Source organism: Chinchilla lanigera, unplaced genomic scaffold (assembly GCF_000276665.1).
Source record: "Chinchilla lanigera isolate Chin_1 unplaced genomic scaffold, ChiLan1.0 scaffold00081, whole genome shotgun sequence".
In the NCBI taxonomy this organism is placed as follows: Eukaryota; Metazoa; Chordata; class Mammalia; order Rodentia; family Chinchillidae; genus Chinchilla; species Chinchilla lanigera.
Genome location: NW_004955482.1, coordinates 7,420,734 through 7,440,693, shown reverse-complemented (window position 1 = coordinate 7,440,693; position 19,960 = coordinate 7,420,734). Strand labels below are relative to the sequence as shown.

Sequence of the window (19,960 nt, the reverse complement as noted above, 5' to 3'; positions counted from 1 at the left end):
CGGAACCTCAGCGCCCCAACACCCGGAAGGCTCAGACGGCGCCGAGGTCCCGGGGCACCGTCACCCCCGGCGGGAGCCAGCGCTTGCCTCGGCCGACGGCGGCGCTGACTCGGACGCTGCCGTCGCGTGCCGGGAGTCAGAATTCGAACCTCAGCCCGACTCCTGCTGCCTGCTTGGCTCCCGCCGTGCGGCGGATCCAAAACGGCTCGCGTCTGTGAGCCTGCGCCTCCCGGGACAGCTCCCTCTTCCTGAACCCCCGGAACCCTCACCAAGCCTGCCGCGCCAGCTGTCCCGCGCTTCTCTCACCTCTCATGGGAGGAGGCGCCATCTCGGACGCTGCACCCCGAGACTGTTCTCGCCTCACCACACCCTATTTTTTGTTAAACCCCTTCAAATACTTCACATACCTGGGCACTTTACATGGCCACAGAGGGGGCTTACAGGACTCTTCGGGCGTGATTTGGCCCCCAACAGTCACTGGTTTCACCTGGTGCCCTCGCCTCCCCAGCCACCCTTCAGTTCATTAAAGCCAGCACCTGCTCCCACCACAGGCCCTTTGCACACCCCTTCCTCCACACGCAGTTATCCTTTCCAGCTCAGCCTAGACACCTGCTCTCGAAGGAAAGACCCTGACCTTCTAGATTAGGTCATTCTGCACTTTGTCTTCTCAAGGCACCCAGAACTTTTCTTTCATTGAATTTATCACAACTTTTTTAAAAATTACCATATTTCTAGTTATGTGATCTTTGTATCTTCATCCTAGTCCCTATGCCCTGCTCTTCCTCTAGTCTTCAATCAAATCTGGGAGCGCTACCTACCTCGCTCCCAGTAGCGTCCCTCCCGGGCTCCCCAAGACTGTGGCCCCCAGAAAACACTGCGGGAATGAGTAGTGGGGCAGCCCTGTTACTCCGTGACCCTCACTACCAGAGGTGCAGTGCGCTTTGTGAGCCGCTGCAGAGCTCTCGGCCTGGATAGAAAACCCCACCAGGGAGGGGACTGCGCCTGGGAAGGTCCCCTCGCGCAGCAAGGGGAAGCAAGGCAGCGGACGGAAGCGGCAGGCCTGGGCTAGGCAGGCAGGCAGCGTGGTCACGAGGGTGCCGAGGAGTGAGAGGCGGCGCCGGAAAGAGCTTGAGGGAAGCGCTGTGACAGACCTCACTGGAGGAGGGGCTCCTGGACCACGGCGCGTGGGGCCCCTCGAGGCTGCAAAGGGCATGAAAACAGACGCCGTCTGAGGAGCACAGCTCTGCCGCCTTCGTTTTAGCCCAGCACAGCTGTTCCGACCTGTGACCTTCGGAACCGTGGGGCATTTACATTTGCGTTGTCTCAAACCGCAGAATTTGTGGTGAGCTAGACACGGTGCCGCACACGTGTAATCCCAGTGCTTGGGAGGCTGAGGCGGGACAAGCACGAAAGTTGAGGCCCGCCGGGGCTACACAAGGAGACCCCACCTCAAAGAGAAAAGACAGTGATGTGTTATAGAAACAATCAGAAGCTAATACACCGGCTTGAGCGTAGCCAGAGGCACGGTCCTGCCTTGCACCTAACGGTCTTCTAGTGAGAAAACGCAATAGCCTCTGGGCAACCAAACTGGGCAAGAAGACAAATTATCGTAAAATGTTTTTCAAATAATACACACTTTCCCAATGTCAGTGGCCCTGGGGGCTATATACAACTTGTTTAAACTTAGTTAAAATTACAGCATGCGAAGCTGCGGGGCAGGGGGTATAGCTCAGTGGCTGAGTGCTTGCCTAGCATGCACAAGGCCCTGAGTTCAACCCCCAGCACCACAAAAAAAGAAAAAGAAAAAAAAAAAAAAGAAGCAGCCACTGTGCCACCATTTTAAGTAGAGTAATACTCTGTCATGGTTTCATTTTTGAAAACTCCCTTTTTTTTTAATTGTTTTTTTTGTTTTTTTTTCCGGTATCGGGAATCGAACTCATGACCTTGCACTTGCCAGGCAAGCGCTGTGCCGCTGAGCTAAATCCCCAGCCCCCGAAAACTCCCTTTCTTAATGTAGCATGATTTCAATTTGTTTTTATTTGTTGTTGTTTTTTGGGGTTTTTTGTTTTTTGTTTTTGAGACAAGGTCTTACTTGCAGTCCAGGCTGGCCTTGAACTCACTATATGCGCTAGGCTGGCCTTGAACTAGCGGCGATCCTCCTGCCTCAGCGTCTTGAGTGCTGGGATTACAGGGGTGTACCACCACACCCAGCACAATTTGGAATTGGATGGGTTTTTAATTTTTTTCTTAGGAACCAGGCAGAGTGGCACATACCGGTAATCACAGCCACTCAAGAGGCCAAAGCAAGATAATTGCAAGTTGGAGGCCAGCCTGGGGAACTTAGCAAGACCCTGCCTCAAGAAATAAAAAGGGCTGGGGGCTGGGGATTTAGCTCAGCGGCAAAAGTGCCTGCCTGGCAAGCGCAAGGTCGTGAGTTCGGTTCCCGGTACTGGAGAAAAACAAAAAACAAACAAAAAAAAAGAAATAAAAAGGGCTGGCATGTAGCTCAGAGCACTTGCCTAGCATGTGTGAGGTCCTGGATTTGGTACCCAACAAGAATTTTTTCTTAAGATATCCCAAACCAGGGTTGAAGGTACACAAACTACGGGCTATGCACCAGGAGGACAGAAATGAGTAAGACGAGGCCTGCGCTGGGTGAACTCCCAATCTCCCTAGTGGAGTAACAGTTATATATCACGTTAGGTTATCACAGGATAATGAACAGGATGAATAAAATGCTGCAAGTGGAATGAGACACTTCAGAAGGAGACAGGGCTGGGCCTTGAGGGTGGACAGAAGTTTAAGAGTGGAGAAGAGCGGAAGACCATCGCCCAGGCCGTCGGGAAGAATGGCATGAGCAGTGACGCCAGATGCGAGTGTCCGCCTCTCCACCCAAAAGCAGGAGTGACGCAGGTGCACACCCTCCCCACTGCGGCCGAACGCTGCAGGCGAGCTTGTCAGCTAAAGCAGCCAGACAAAGAGATCAGCTGGAGACATTAAAGAATGAAACTATCTCTGTGTAAACACTGTAGATCGTATGCCTGAAAAATCAGAATCAAAGATAAAATAATGGAAACAATAAAACAATTTAGGAAATAATAAAATAACAGTAAGGTAGAAGCATAGAAAATTAACATGTAATAAATAAATGAATTGATGCTGGAAAAATAAAAGGGTGGTGGAGGGAAGGGGGAAAAGCAGAAATGTGTCATGTACATGTTGCGTTTTTTCCTGGCTATTCTTGTCTATTTTTAATGTAAACTTTAATATCAATTTATCCTGCTGGGCGTGGTGGTGCATACCTGTAATCCCAGCACTCGGGAGGCTGAGGCAGGAGGATTGTTGTGAGTTCGAGACCAGCCTGGGCTACAAAGTGAGCTCAAGGCCAGCCTGAACTGCATAGCAAGAACCTGTCTCAAAAAGACAAAAAAACAAACAAACAAAACTTACCCATGTACCAATTCCCCACAGTAAATGTAATCACTATGTACTGCAACCATGTACTCATAAAAGTAAAAAAGTGCAAAAAAATAATAGCTCCACAGACACAAATGATAGGCAGTCAGAACATAACGGTAGAGAAAACTGCATCTACATTAGCAACCGAAATTAATTGCATGGGAGTATAGTAATACGCCTCCAGGAGAACTTTAAAACACTCCTGGACACTAATAGACTTGAACCAATTGAAAGACATCACGACTCAACACAAAAATGTCAGTTTTACCTAAATTAACAGAAATTTATAGAAATCCCAATGGAAAAAAAACCTCAAAGAATGTTTTCATGGAGCTGGGTAAGTTTTGTTTGTTTGTTTGTTTGTCTTTTTGAGACAGGTTCTTGCTATGCAGTTCAGGCTGGCCTTGAGCTCACCTTGTAGCCCAGGTTGGTCTTGAACTCACAACAATCCTCCTGCCTCAGCCTCCTGAGTGCTGGGATTACAGGTGTGCACCACCATGCCCAGCAGGATAAGTTGATATTAAAGTTTACATTAAAAATAGACAAGAATAGCCAGGAAAAAACACAACAAACCCCACAAAGGGATGGACGCTAACTTTATAAGACACAAGAACATACTCAGAGGCCACCTAATGAAGTGTGGCCCTGACACATGCAGAGACCAGGGGGTTAGCAGAACAATCCAGAGATGGACTCCAGTAAGAAAGAAATTTAATACATGACAAAGAGAACACAGCAGATTGCTAGGGCAAAGGTATGCTTTATACGTGAACCTGAGTTCACTCCACAGCCATTGTAAAAAAATTAAATTAGATTTATACTTTACACCGGGCACACAATTCTGCATGTACATGTAAAAGGATGAAGTCAGCTGGGGGTGGTGGCACAAACCGGTGCCTTTCAGCTCCCTGCATGAGGCAGAAGCAGGAGGGTAACAAGTTTGAACCGAGCTCAGGCAATTTAGCAAGCTCTTGTCTCAAAATTTAAAAAATAAAAATAAAAAAGGGGCCTCAGTATGCACTTCAGTGCTAGAGCCTGGCATGCCCAAGATCTTGGGTTCAATCCCAGTACCTCAAATAAATAAATAAATTTAAAAACTCATAGGGGCTGGGGATTTAGCTCAGTGGCAAAGCGCCTGCCTGGCAAGCACAAGGTCGTGAGTTCGGTTCCCGGTACCGGAGAAAAACCAAAAAAAAAATAAATAAATAAAAAAATAAAATAAAATAAAAACTCATAAACATTTTAGAAGAAAAGGGGTGAATGCTTTAACTCTTATGTACAGAAAAGCTTTTTAATAATTAATTCAAAATCCTTAGACTTTTTGTTTTAGAAAGGTTTGGCTTTGTTTCGTTTTTGTTGTTGTTGTTGTGGTTTGAAGCAGGGTCTCACTATGTAGTTCAGGCTAGGTTTGAGCTCACTATGTAGCCCAGACTGGCCTCCAGCTCACAGCAAACCTTCTGCCTCAGCCTCTCCAGTGCTGAAATTGCAGGCTTGCACCACCACGCCTGGTTTAGTTTTTTAAATTTATAAGTTTGACTACTTAAAATGAAAAAAGCTTGCCTGGCAAATCTTAAAACACAACTGACAGAGATGGGGATATAGCTCAGTGGCATAAATGCCTGCCTGGCAAGCGCAAGGTTCTGAGTTCGATTCCTGGTACCAAAAAAAAAAACCAAAAATCAAAAAAACCCACAACTGACAAAAGCAGGAAAAATGTGTGTACTATATAGCAATGATAAATGACTAATAATCATAAATATACACTTACTTAAAAAAAAAAAACCAGTAGAGGGCCGGGGATATAGCTCAGCGGCAGTGTCTACCCAGCAAGCACAAGGTCCTGAGTTCAATACCTGGTTCTGTCCCAAAAAAAAAAAAAAAAAAAAAAAAAAAAAACACTACAAAAAAGGAAGCGATGTGAATAAACAATTCAGAAAAATTATAGAATGGGGTTTAAACACATAAAAAAAGATCCTCAACCTCACAATTTAGAAAAATGTTAATGCAAACCACATGTTTTGAAACACTGCTATTTCTCAACTACCAGTTTGGCAAAACCTCTGCTGAAGCTCAACTCTGCATGTTGCGGAGGGCAGTGCTGGACCTGGCGACGCTCCTCTGCTGCTGCAGCGCATGGGATTAAGGCGTGGGCTACAATGCCCAGTGGAAGTCTGCAATTATTTTAGAATAAAAAGTTAAAGGAGAAAAGTAAACAAACAGAGCGGCTGTGTTAGTCACTAGCATCGCACGGGCGATGGCTTTGGCCAGGCTCGCGGGCGCGCTCTCCAGGGCACAGGGCGGGCCCTGCTCGTGAGGCTGGGATTGCTCTTGGTAGCCGTTCTCCCGTCGGTTACCCAAGCACGCCACTGGGCCGGCTCCTTGAGAGGAAGCCCGCCTGCACTCCCGGCACAGGCACGCTCTGCCGGGCAGGCAGGTGGAAACGATGCGATACCCCAGGGGAAGTCCCTGTCAAGGAGTCCCTGCTCCAGCTGCCCAGAGAAGCAGAGGCGCTAAGAACGCGGCAGAGTAGCGTAGAACAGTAACGGTGCTGAGCACTGACCCGTGCCAGTAATATTCACCTGATTAATTTTCACAAGTCCGCTATGAAGTAGTTACTAACAAGGAAACTGAGGCAAATGTCAGTGACTTATCCAGCTAACAGCCAGGAAGCGACAAGAGGGAAGTACGAATCGAGGAATGTCAGCTCCGCAGGCCCACGCACGGCTGCAGGTCTCCGTCTCAGGCCGCTGTCCTCGGCCGTAGGGAGAGGCGGGCTGGGGGAGCGGGGAGGCGACGAAGGCCCACAGTGGCCCAGGGTGACAAGGCAAGGGCTGTCAACATCCCCCAGGACGGAGTTTCAGCTTAGCATGAGGTGAAGGCAAAAAGCAAGGCAAATACTTCCCTTGAAAACTAGAGCCTCCTTTTTAGAATTCAAGGCTATAGTGGAACGTTAGGAACAAAGAGATCGGCGGTGGTGCTCGCGAGCCTACAATTCCGTGTCACTTTCCCCAGTGAGGACAAAACCTTAGGGAATTTCAGGGACCTGAAGCAGCAGGAAAAAGATTTCTTCTTGCTGCCTGTGAAAAAGCAAGCACACTCTGTGTGTGGCCAAGGGAATTACTTATGTGACCTTAGCATACTACATGTATGCAGAGATAGTCCTAACTTAATGGTCGCAATTCATTTTTGAGACAAGTGATCCCAATCTCTACATTCTGCAGTGATATTCTATACCTCAGACTTCTCTCCCTCCGAGACCAGCTTTCCCTCCCCTAGAAAACGTAGGGACGGGGCTGGGGTGCCGCTCAGTGGGAGGGAATGTGCTGCGCATGCGCGAGGCTGGCGGGCCGCAGGCCGGTGGCGGTCGCTGGTGAGGACGCTAACGGAGCCAGGGTTGCACCTCAGCGTTTCTCTCTTACCTTCATGGGGGAAGAAGAGTTCGGCTCGTCGTCCGTGTCACCAACACGGCTTCTGGGCACCTCACAGACGTCGTCCAGGTCGGCCCTCTTTGTCTGGAGGTGGCCATGGTCTCTCACCGCCGCGTCCTTCGTGGGAGAACCCCGAGGACAGAGCCTTTTGGGAACTGTTTTTCTCGAGATACACTCGGGGGCCTGAGGAGCTCCCCTCTTGCCAGCCTGTGACTCTGACGGTCGCCAATCTGACCTGAAGCATTAACAGGGGCGAAACGAACATGCTGCTTACTTTGAAATATATTTCTTGTATATAACTAACAACAACATGGAATGACAATAAGAGTACTGATGTAGGGAATGTATTGAAATAACATTGAACGATTTATTAAAAGTTCAGATTTATGTATGTGGTCATTTAAATATTCCCTTGCCAGGCGTGGGGGCGCACAGCTGTACTCCCAACTCGGAAGGCTGAGGCAGGAGGATCCTTGTGAGTTAGAGGCCAGCGTGGGCTACACAGTGAGCTCAAGGCCAGCCTGAACTGCACAGCGAGACCCCGTCTCAAAACAGACAAACAAAAAAATTCCCTCAGTGGATTCGTATCTTCCAGTAAAGTAACTCAGTGCACGGGCAGCACACCCCACGTAGGTAACACGGGAATGGGGTCAGGCGAGGGAAAAGCTAAGCAAATCACTAGACGTCTGCATGACAGAATGTTATGAGGCCATGAAAACTTTTGTCTTTAAATCAAAATCAGTGATACTGGAATAGGCCCAGTAAAATAAAATATATTTTATAGGGAAACTCAGGATATAAAGTGACATGGGATCCCAATCTTGAATTTTTTCATTTTTCTTTTTTGTGGTACTAAAGATGGTTCCCAGGGTCTTAGGCATGTTGGGCAAGTGCTCTACAACTGAACTACACCCACAGACCTTTTATTTTATTTATTTCACTTTCAGACAAGGTCTCACTCAGTTGTCAGATTTATGAGCCTCCTGCCTCAGCCTTCAGATTAGCTGGGATTACGGGGATGTACCCTTCACCCAGCTCCAATCTTGTTTTCAAATATAATTATATGTAAAGTAAAAAGTCTGAAAGAAATACAGTGAGCTAAAATGTTGATAGCAGCTGTCTCTGGGTGATGCAGTTGTAGATGGGTTTTATTTTCTTCTTTGTACTTTTCTATATTTTCCAAATTTCCCATAGTAGCTCTGTTACTTTACAATAAAACATACCTTTCCCAAAAATTTTATTAATAAAAAAGACAAGGAAGAGAAACTTTCAACAACAACAACAACAAAAATAAATTAAAAAAAGAAAGAAAGAAAATGAACGGCTGTCCTACATCTGAGAAGGAGTTGCAGGCACCAAACACAGACTTTCTTATGAAACTTAACAGTCTAGCACTCTTAAAAAACAACTGAAAAGTGAAAACACACTTTGAGTAATAACAAAGATAAACCAGACTGCCCTGTTAGATTCTGGTTAGAAGAGAAAGAGCAGATATAGAAGACTAGTGAGGTTTTTTACGTTATAGTTTGATCTTAAGTCTTTCAGATTCAGTCAAAATTTGTGCTATGTGGGGCTGGGGATTTAGCTCAGCGGCACAGCGCCTGCCTGGCAAGGGCAAGGTCGTGAGTTCGATTCCTGGTACCGGAAGAAAAGACAAAAAAAAAAACTTCTGCTATGTTTCATTCCTGTTATTTCCCCAGCGAAAGCCACCGAAACGTCTCACAGAAAGCTGGCAGTGGCTTTCCCAGCCAGTAACAAAGTTAAAGGCGCCTTACCTTTTTCCTCCTTGGGAGAGATACAGTGACTGCGGGGAACATGCCCCGCTCGGGTCGTCAGCTAACGTAGACAAAATGAAGTTACCTTCCAGGAGCATATCAACAATACTCACAGCCACGGGTCTAAGAAGGCAGTCAGAGGAAAGTGACACTCATTTTCTGATGGACATTAGGGACACATTAGAAAGCGATAATAATTCTGGTGTACAAAGGAACGGTATGAGTACATGTCTTTTCTGTATTGTCTTAAATTAACACAATCCTAAGAGGTAAAAGTATCATAGTTTTATAGAGATTTAACTTGCTTAAACCGTGTATAATTTTCTAATTAGGCAATTTATTCAAATTTATACATGTTTCATTCTGCCGAAGAATGTATCTTTCTCAATCAAGTTACCAATTAAAAAATGCCATGTAATGGCATCTTTTCAAAATTTAGTTTGATAACTGTTGCTAGTAAAGTTAAGGAATTCCTGAGATGTGTAAATTAATTTCACCACAATTTAGAGTTTTATTATCTAAAACAAAAAGAGGGCAACCCACTCAGGTCCCCTTCTGTGTCTCTCTCTCAGACGCTTTCTTACTCTCAATAAATATATCCTGCTCTTAAAAAACAAACAAACAAGAAGAAACTCAGAACAGTTGTCAAGGACCTACTTCCCAGGAAAATCAAAATGAATGGATATAGGAACACGTGTAGCTTCTGAAAATATCAGCATCCCCTGAAGGAAGAAAAGAAAACAATTTAAAGTCTTTATTAAAAACTACTGGCGAAAATTTGAATTTGACACCAATATGTTTACCTTCAGTTCTTTGGAGCAAAATGTTATTTCCGTATCCAACCCAATCTGAAAGAAGTCAAACTCATCTGGGTCAATAAGCATCTCGCTGTACACAGAATCGGTCAAATCTGTTAAATGTTATAGGAGAATGAAAAATAAAGTAACTACCAGAGGTATTTTTAAAATTTTCATGCAAAAATATAAGTAGGAGGTTAAAAATAGCACAAGTTCTCTCAGAGTCCCTCCCTGAGAGCAGGGGTCTAAGTCTATGTCCCCGCCCCTGAGTCTGGGTGGGCTCTGTGACTGAGCTGGCCAATAGCGTAGCAGAAGATGCCCCACTCCGGCCAGTGTACTTCAGTCTGTGAGTTGCCTGGGTTACTGTTCCGGTTACAGTTCCTGTTACTTTTGTTTCTTAGAAACGGCTGGTCACTGGGACGCACACTGTAAGAACCAATCCCTGATTGAGGAGCCATTCTGCCTCTGTACTGCCTGCTTGCTTGTCCCATAGAAGCCCTAGACCACCGGAGATCAGGGCCTGATCCCGATCACAGCCTGTCCACATAATATACATCTGCCTCCAAATCCTGGGTGTTGTTTCGGTGTTTCTGTTTGCCCCTGCAAGGTGATCTCAGCCAGTTTCCGGGCCCAGACTTGAAGAGACTGGCAGTCTCCACTTCCTGTCACCTACAACGCTCCCCCTTGTAACTCCGCATCATGCATAGGAGGTGCAGAGCACACTACAGGCTAACTGCGGGCAGGCACTGCGGGTCACAGCTCAACTGAGCTCCCTGCATCAAGTGTGAACCGTGTGTGGGTGTCATGGTCATCTCTCAGGTGATTCCCGCCCTGCCATTAACTACACCTGCGCAAGGGACCCCATGTGAGAACTGCTAGCTAAGTCGCATCAGCCCCCAGAGGGAACCTAGGACGTGATGAATTACTGTCCTACGCCCCTGTCTGGAGGTAGCTTGTTATAAGCAATTAATAACCAGAGTATCATAAACCCTGGTTTGTTCTAAAGAGAATTACTGTAAATATAGTTTACATGTAACCAGGATATTATATTTTATTAATTATATTCAATTTTGTTTCCAAAAAAAACTTAAAAAATTAACCCCCACCCAAAATTAACAAAAAACAGAGTAAGAGATAAAATAGAATGTATTACACTAAATTGTAAAACCTGGTTTAAAGGTGAATTTTAGGGGTTGGGGATTTAGCTCAGTGGCACAGAGCTTGCCTGGCAAGCGCAAGGTTGTGAGTTCGATTCCCGGTACCAGGGGAAAAAAATAAAGTGAATTTAAAAAATTTTAAATTGAGATATAATTCATTTACCCAACACTCATCATTTTAAGTAACAACTAAGTGGTTTTTACTATATTCACAAGAGGGTGCAACCATCACCAGTAGCTACTAAACATTTTCATCACCTCAGAAGGAAACCCCACACCTTGGGCAGTCAGGTTTGCTCCCCAGCCCCTTCGTCCCACAGCCAGCAGTTACTCATCTGTTTTCTGCACGCCAGATGGAGCTATTCTGGATATTTCCCACGTGTGAAGCCACATAATATGTGTCCTCTTGTTCTCGATTCTTTTCCTCAGCACGGTGCTTCCAGGGCAACCACACTGCAGCATATATCAGGGCTTACTCTTTTTTGTGGCTGAATAATATCCCCCTATTCCCTGTAGAATACAGCATCTTTTCTTTGTCCATTCCTGAGTTCATGACATCTGACTTTTCATTCTGTGGCTGCCATGTAGTGGTGCTATGAATATGGATATGGACTATGAGGTATAAGCCACTTATTAAAGATGGCAGACAAAAAAAAAGACAGTGGGTGTGGTGGCACATGCCTATAATCTCAGCACTCAGGAGGCTGAGGCAGGAGGATCTTTATGAGTTTGAGGCCAGCCTGAACTTCAGAGTGAGACCCTGCCTCAAAAAAGACAAAAATAAATAAATAACTAAATAAAGACAGCAGAGGGACAAGACTGAAAAAGCCTGATGATGTGACGAACATGAAATAATCATACTAACCACTTTTATTTTGTGTTTTTGTGGCATAGTTGAAAATAATCCTTAAAAATACACATTATGATTTCTAATATTCTATGCCTGGCAAGCATGAGGTCCTGAGTTCAATTCCCAGTACCAGAAAAAGAAATCCACTAAGGAGCATGTATTTATTCATAATAATTGAAATACATTACATGTATAAAAATTTCTAATATTCTGTTTTCTCAAACAGGTAAATTTCATATCTATGCCTTCTTTTTGTTTGTTTGTTTGTTTGTTCGAGACAGGGTCTTGCTATGTAGTCCAGGCTGGCCTTGAGCTGACGGCAATCCTCCTGCCTCAGCCTCCCAAGTTCTGGGATTATATGTGCAACCATGCCCAGAGTATCTAATGCCTTCTGTTCAGTAAGAGATTATTGAACCTGGATTTTTTTCAATGATTTATTACTATAGCAAACCCTGACATTTGGAACTTTCCAAGTACATTCCAAGATATCAAAGATACAGATGCTATGCCCTTTATTACACATACATTTATTCATTTATTTTACCAGGCATTTAACCCAGGGCCTTCACACTGAGCTATATGAGCAGCCAACTTTTTATTTGGTTTTTTTTTTTTTTTTCCAGTACCGGGAATCGAACTCACGACCTTGCGCTTGCCAGGAAGGCACTGTGCCACTGAGCTAAATCCCCAGCTCCCCCAGCCCATTTTTTATTTTGAGTACCCCAGAATCTTGCTAACTCAATAACTTGTCCGGGCTGCCTTGGAACTTGCCATCCTCAGGCTCCCATAGTGCTGCAAGTACAGGTCTGCACTACCATGCTCAGCTACACAATCTTTTCTGATTTAAAAAATTAATTATGAAAAAAAATAATAATAAAAAATAAAAATAAAAAATTAATTATGCACCAAAAGTATAAACAACAAAGGAAAAACAGATAAGCTGGGTTTCATCAAAATTTTTAAATCTGTGCTTCAAATAATCTCCCAAGAAAGTAAAAAGAGCCAGGTATGGTTACATGCCTGTAATTGCAGCACTTGGGAGGCTGAGGCAGGGGGATTGCCATGAGTTCTAGGCCAGCCTGGGGTACATAGTGAATTTAAGTCCAGGCTGAACTACATAGCGAGACTCTGTCTCAAAATTTTAAAAACAATTTCTTTTTAAAAAAAGAAAAAATAACAAGAGCTGGGAGCAACGGTACATGCTTGTAATCCCAGCTACTCAGGAGGCTAAGACAAGAGGATTCCACGTTCAGGGTCAGCCTGTGCACTTGGGCAAGATCCTTCTAAAGCAGAGATTTTAACAGGAATGGGGATATAGCTCAGTGGTACAATGCTTGCCTAACATGTGAGGCCCTACCACCAATTCTCAGCACCACAAAAGAGGAAGGAAGGAGGAAAGAAGGGAGTGGGAAGGAAAGAAAACATAACCAATGGAATTGGAGGAACTATTTGCAAATCATATATACACAGAATATTCAAAAGGCAACCCAAGCGAAAAAAGGAAAAGGGACTTGAACAGACATTTCTCCAGAGATACACGAAAGGACCAATAAGCACACGAAAAGATGCTCAGCTTCGGTAGTCCTTAGGAAAATGCAAATGAAACCCACAATGAGAGGCTACCTTGCACCAGTAGGCTGGCCGTAAGCCAAAGGCAGACAATAGCAAGCACTGTGCAGGACGCGGAGAATTGGAACCCGCAAACGCTGCTGGCAGAAAAGGGAAGGAGACACTCAGAGCTGCGTGTGATGCACACATTTATAATCGCAGCTACGCTGGAAGACGAGGCAGGAGGGTCAAAAGTTCAAGGTCAGCCTGAGCAACTTGGTATGACCCTGTCTCAGAAAATGAAAAAGGCTGTGGATGTAGCTCAGGGGTTGAATGCCTAGCACATGCAACCTCCTGGGTTCAGTCCCCACTACTGAAAACAGTGCCACTGTCATTGAAAATAGGTTGGCATGTTTTCAAAATGCTAAACATAGTGTTACTGCAAGACTTAGCAATTACACTCCTAAGTATATGGCCAGCATAAATGAAAACATATGTCCACAAAACACTCATAAATGAATGTGCATAGTAGCATTACTACTAAGACCGCAAAAGTGAAAGAGTCAAAACGCCTATCAAATGGTGAAAGAATAAAATGTGGCATATCCATTCAAAGGGATATTATTCCACAATAAAAAGAAATGAAGTACATACTGATAAATACTACAACATGCAACAATCTTAAAAACCATGCACTGGGCCAGGGATATAGCTCAGGGGCACAGCACCTGCCTGGCAAGCACAAGATCCTGAGTTCAATTCCTGGTACCCAACAAAAAAATAAAAAAAACTCTGCAGTAAGTGAAGGAACGTAGATGTAAAAGGCCCTATGTTGAATGATTCCATATATATGAAGTATCCTAGGAGAGACAAGCCACAGAGATAGAAAGTGGACTAGCAGCCACCTAGGGCTGAGCTGGGAAGAAATGAGAAGTGACTGCTAATGGAAATGGGGTTTCTTCTGGGGGGTGATTAAATATTCTAAAAGACTCTAAACTTAAATATTCTAAAGTGGATGGTGGTTACACACATTTATGTACACTAAAAATGAATCACATACTTTCAATTGTATGGTATGTGAGTAATATCTCAATAAAGTTGTTTTTAAAAACAAAAGGATGAATTTAAAAGAAAAAAGAGCAGGGCATGGTGGCGCACGCCTGTAATCCCAGCACTGGGGAGGCTGAAGCAGGATTGTTGCGAGTTCGAGACCAGCCTGGGCAACAAAGTGAGCTCAAGGCCAGCCTGAACTGCATAGTGAGACCCTGTCTCAAAAAGACAAAATAATAATAATAATAGTAATTTTTTTTGGTCTCTCAAACCCATCCTATTTCCTGCTACCTCACTCCTCCCATATACAATATCTGTACACTATTTTTAAGTACCTTTGTTCAAAAGAGAAATTTGGTCTGACTTTTTCACCTTCCTTTTGAACTCCGTAACAACGTGTAGCCTGCCTTACGTACATTTCACATGATCCAGACTGTACATGTTAGATACCAGAGTTCTTGCCTAAATTGGTCTGAGATGAATACAATTTCTAATAGGAAAGATATAAAAGTACAATTTTGATTCACTTATGTTCTTTTCTTTTTCATTTACATGTTTAATAACTTAAATACCATTCATTTATAGGTTAAAATAACTTTAACATAATCTTATAACACCAGGATTGTGAATGACAATTGTTTTGGAAATCAAACTTTACTTTCAAACCCTTAAACTAAGCAAATTTCTATTTTAAAAGTCTTGTTCTCTGGGGGCCGGGTATATAGCTCAGCAGCATAAGCACCTGCTTGACAAGCACAAGGTCCTGAGTTCGAGTCCCAGGACCAAAAAGAAAATAAAAAAATTCAAGTCTTGTTCTCAAGCTAGTAGTGTAGCTTAGTGCAGAGCACCTGTTTAGTACATACAAGGCCCTGGGTTCAATCTACAGCACAATCAAAAAAAAAAAAAAAAAGGTCTTGTTCTCACATCTGTGTCTGTTTGATCTGCCATTAATCAGTCATCAATATTTCCTTACACCGGTCCCTCTAAGTGCCAAACCCAGCCTTTCTTTGACATCTGCGAAGACAATGAGCTTAAAAGTAACAGATAGAGACAGGCCAGGATCTGGGCGGTCCCCAAGAAATGGTGTAATGGTCTGCCTTCCTTATATTTTGTTCTGAAGTTAAGTTCAACTATATGCATGCCTGCATGCTGATCTAAGTCCACTTAGGAGTGAAGGCGCTGGCTGCAGACTTTGAAAGAAATCATATGAAAACTCATAATGTTGAGCTGGAGAATCTTCATGATGAAATTTTCATAAATGTACATTCTCAGTCTCAGTTTCTGAGGCTGAAGAAGGATCCTCGGATAGCTACCTGTGCTGGCCAGCCTGGTCCCAGACTTGGGCCTGGACCCAAAGTAGATCATTCATATATTTGTGATAGGAGACAGAGCGCTGATCTGCTTTGCAGGTTATCTTCCAGGGATGCTGGATTGGATCACACAGGCCTGCTTCTCCTAATGTCTGTAAAACTGTTTCCCCAAAATGGAATTAGTCAGGAGCTTGCATCTAAGAAACCTTTGGCAGTTAGTGAAGTTAGAGTACAAGACTATTCAGAATCTATTTTAGGTGGCCCGGGCAGAATCTCATGCATAGGAGGGACTACAGCGATTGTTAATTGAGACTGACCTGTATACACTCTGTTGGGAGCCTAAAGGGAAACATGATTAGTTTGGAAAAGACTTTCTGGGTGGATTTCTTGTCCAGTGTCTTGGTTTTAAACTTTGAAGCATAAATAAAGATTTTTTAATTGACTCACTAAAAAAAAAATTTCCTTATACTATGGACAGATTTACATTAAATTTATTGTTTATCCCAATGTATCTGTTCTTCTCTGTTGCTCTTGTAAACAGGCTTCCCACTACTATGTCCTTTGAATATTGTTCAGGTACATGAAAACTATTCGATTTTGTCATGTTTTGTGTTACATCCCGCTACCTCTGGATTACTGTTTCAGTTTTATCATTGACTTGTTAGGGTTTTCTGGCTGTACTAGTGTATCACTTGCAGTTGGGGATGGTGCTACTTTTTCTTTAGTGACTCTGATTGACTTATCCAATTGCATCAATAACTAGTATAATACGAAATAGAAGTGGGGAGAGATGAAGCATCCTTATGCTCTGATTTAGATCTCACACGCCCCCCGAAAGTCTCATGTGTTGGGAAGGTGAGTAGACTGCGGGGACACTATACTCATCAGCAGACTGGCCCACTGAGGAGCTCCTGGCTGAGTGTGCTGTTAGGAGGGGAGGCCTGGCTGGAGGTGGCACTGGGGGAGGTCATCCCCAGCTCCTCCCTTTGCTCTCTGCTTCCTGTCTGGCGCAGGTTGAGCAGCCTTTTCTCCACCAGGTCCCTCTGCCACCCCGTTTCTGTCTTGGAGCCAGTCAATCAGGGTCTGACACCGTAAGCCAAAATAAACCTCCTCTCCTTTAAATTGTGGGTGTTGGGAATTTTGTCCCTGCAGGGACATCATACTTTGTTTTCAGGGCTGGGGATTTAGCTCAGCAGCAAAGCGCCTGCCTGGCAAGCACAAGGTCGTGAGTTCGATTCCCGGTACTGGGAAAAAAAAAAAATCTAAAAAAATACTTTGTTTTCAACCTTGTTGGAAATGACACTAACATGCTCCTGTGAAGTAAGATGTAGGCTTTCTTTGTGTCAGGAAATTGTCCCTCTGTTCCTATATACTTCAGAAGAATAGGTGTTATGCTCTTTCTAAGTCTTTTTCAAAGCAACTATGGAGATAACCATATACATTTTTTGCTTAGAACTGTTAATATAGTATTTTATGTTCACAGACATTGTAGTATTGAGCCAACCTTACATTTTGGAATAAATAACACTTGGTCATGGCTTATGGCTTCCTTAATGAGGTGTTAAATTTTGTTTTGTTTTGGTTTGGTTTGGTTTTTGTCTTTTTGAGACAGGGTCTTGCTATGCAGTTCAGGCTGGCCTTGAACACACTTTGTAGCTCAGACTGGTCTTTTTTTTTTTTTTTTTTTTTTTTTGGTTTTTCTCCAGTACCGGGAACTGAACTCACGACTTTGCGCTTGCCAGGCAGGCGCTTTGCCGCTGAGCTAAATCCCCAGCCCTCAGACTGGTCTTGAACTCACAATGATTCTCCTGCCTCAGCCTCCTGAGTGCTGGGATTATAGGCATGCGCCACCATACCTGGCTTTTTTTAAATTTTTGGTACCAGTAATCGAACTCAGGACCTTATGCTTGCTGGGCAGGCGCTTGTGCCACTGAGCTATATCTCCAACCCTGAGCTATATCCCCAGCCCGAATTTTTGTTTCCTAATATATAATTTTATATTTATAAAGTATGCATTTAAATGAAAATATAATTATACTGTACATATCATTTTAATATATTCAATAATATATCCTGAATATTTTTCTATATCAGTAAGTATACTTTCATAATTATTTATGTGGGGGTAGTATTTCGAGTTTTTCAGTACAAAATGACTCCAATAAATACCCATGATGTATCCCCATAGAGCTAGGCTGGAATGTATCTACATACATACACACACATAACATTTCCTTCACTCAACCAATCTTCTGCTCTTTGATCTGAGGTGTAGAAGACGATAAACCAAACTACTAACGTGCTTATCTCTAGGTACTGGGATTTCAGGTGAACTTTTTTGTTTATGCTTTTAAAAATATTTTTCATTTTCTTGCACAGACATGCATTATATACAGAGTAAGAACAAAAGTTAAGTGCTATATATTTTTCAAATGTCCCAACAATACCTTAAGTACACACTCATCTCAAGCAAGACAGCTCACTTCACGCCCAGTGTGCTAGCACAGAGGAAATTCTATAATAAGATCAAACAGTTGGATCCCCAGGCAACATAACTATAACTACTCATTAGACAGCTACTCACAAGGGACAGTGTTTACTGGTTACTAAATGAACATCTTTATTCAGAAATGACACGATGAAACAAAAAACAGACCCTTTCCCTAGCTGAGCATGTATTTTCCAGATCATGTGCTGCTGAGTGCCGAGAAAGAACATCGCATGAGACTCGAGGGAAGCAAGAAATACACAGCTTTAGAAGCTGGCACCCGGGGGACAACTATCTGTGTTCAGACCCTCAGCCGGCACCTACGGACTGTGTGACACCAGGCAGGTCACACAGTTTCTCTGTGCTTGAGCTTCTTCAGAAGTCAACAACAGTACCTAGACCACAGAGCAGCTATGATCACGTGAATTCACAATGCAAATCATTTAAGCCAGATCTTAGCATACACTCACCACTACAGAAGTCATCTGACTTGATGTAAGCCTTGGTTCTACCGGCTTTTCACCTTAAAATCATGGAGTTCTTTGCTTTACATCGTCTCTTTACTGCTAACTCCCACCACCAAAGACAAATTAGGCAACGGCAAAAAGTTTTAAACAGCTTGTCGTACCAAAAAGAACAAGTCTGTTTTGTTTTGTGGTGCCGGGGATCAAACCAAAGATCTATGCACTGAGCTATCCCCAGCTCTTTAAAAAAGTTTTTTGAGACAGGCTCTTGCTAAATTGCTAAACTGGCTGGGTGCAGTGGGCAGGACCCTGTCTCAAAAAAAAAAAAAAAAAAGTTGCTAAAATGCCCAGGCTGGGCTCAAACTTACATCTTCGAGCACCAGCCTCCCAGAGTTCTGAGATTACAGGCGCGGGCCACCAAACTGGGCTCCTACTAAGTTTTTCTGACACTAAAACTCTTCCAAGTTGGGCACGGTGATGGGCACCTGTAGTCTGAGTGGGGAGACCGGTGGAACCCGTGAGTATGAGATCAACCTAGGCGAATAGCAAGACTCCATCTCAAAAAAAAATCAAAACTCTATTCCATCCACATAACTTTTTTTTGTCCTGGGAATCAAACTCAGGATTTTGCACTTGCCAGGAAGGCGCTTGTGCCGCTGTTATATCCTCTGGCCCCATCCACACAACTCTTGAGAGAGCTGACTTAAGGAGTATTCACATTTTTACCCTATGTGTTCCCATCTGGAATATTTTACATTTCTAATTCAAAGTTGCTTTTTCTTCCTGCGTAGTCAAAGATCATCTCAATTAAATTGCTGGCCTCTTAGTTTTTCTTTATGTAAAGCACAAAGGATGGTAAGTGAGAAATAGATCTTAGCAACTAAAATGAAAATATACCGTCCTCAGTAAAAATTCTCTTACCTTTAACCTGAGTTTCAAAGTCAAATATTTTAATTACTAGTGATGTTGAATTTCTAGGCTCTCTTACTGGGTAATACAATAATAAAAAGCTTATCACCTTTCCATACACTACTGCTTTTAAGGCAGAAATAAATAGTACATTGCTAACGCGCTGTATAACTACTAATGAGGCATCTAGGAAGCACACACCCTTAACTCCCACAGCAGGGACTGTTCTTACCCCATGACTCCCCACGAGAGCTCTTCAAGCACAAATTCAGGGGAGAAACAGCAAGAGTAACTTCCTCCTGATTCGACGAAAAAAGAACCATTGCCTCAGCCAGTAATCTACAAAATGTAATGAAAAGCCTTACATCACTTGAAAGACAAACAGAAAGACATAATCTTCTCAAGAGGGACTCAAATCTTTAATCTGGATACAAACAGGCCAGTTGGCCTGAGTTTAGAAAAATTTTACCTAAAAGCCCTATCTTCTTTCTTATACACAAACTGCTATATTTATGGTATATCCTTAAATTGTAATTTCATTTGAAGGCCAAGAGAACAGCAAAATACAACCTTAGTAAAACATGTGAAAGCTGCAGTCAAAACATCAGAATCAAATATCCTTATATCTATGTTTTTACATGTCCACTGTATTTTTAAATTTTTTTTTTTTTTTTGGTCTTTTTGAGACAGGGTCTCAATATGCAGTTGAGGCTGACTTTGAGCTC

General features: G+C 43.4%; 1 protein-coding gene across 6 annotated transcripts in view; it reads right to left on the bottom strand.

The window, feature by feature from the left end:
- Positions 1–19,960, bottom strand: part of Rad9b (RAD9 checkpoint clamp component B) — a 53,721-nt gene that overhangs the window by 18,547 nt on the left and 15,214 nt on the right. For 3 of the 6 annotated variants that reach the window (XM_005403153.2, XM_013503652.1, XM_013503655.1), the window contains 6 exons: positions 19,468–19,574; positions 9,466–9,572; positions 9,320–9,384; positions 8,663–8,785; positions 6,879–7,122; positions 5,404–5,630 (listed from right to left, as the gene is read on the bottom strand). In XM_005403153.2, the coding sequence (XP_005403210.2) occupies positions 5,496–5,630; positions 6,879–7,122; positions 8,663–8,785; positions 9,320–9,384; positions 9,466–9,572; positions 19,468–19,574 (781 nt within the window). In that variant the 3' untranslated portion in view covers positions 5,404–5,495. Of the gene's footprint in view, positions 1–5,403; positions 5,631–6,878; positions 7,123–8,662; positions 8,786–9,319; positions 9,385–9,465; positions 9,573–19,467; positions 19,575–19,960 lie in introns of those variants that run through there. The other 3 variants (XM_013503653.1, XM_013503654.1, XM_005403154.2) reach the window with 1 other exon arrangement.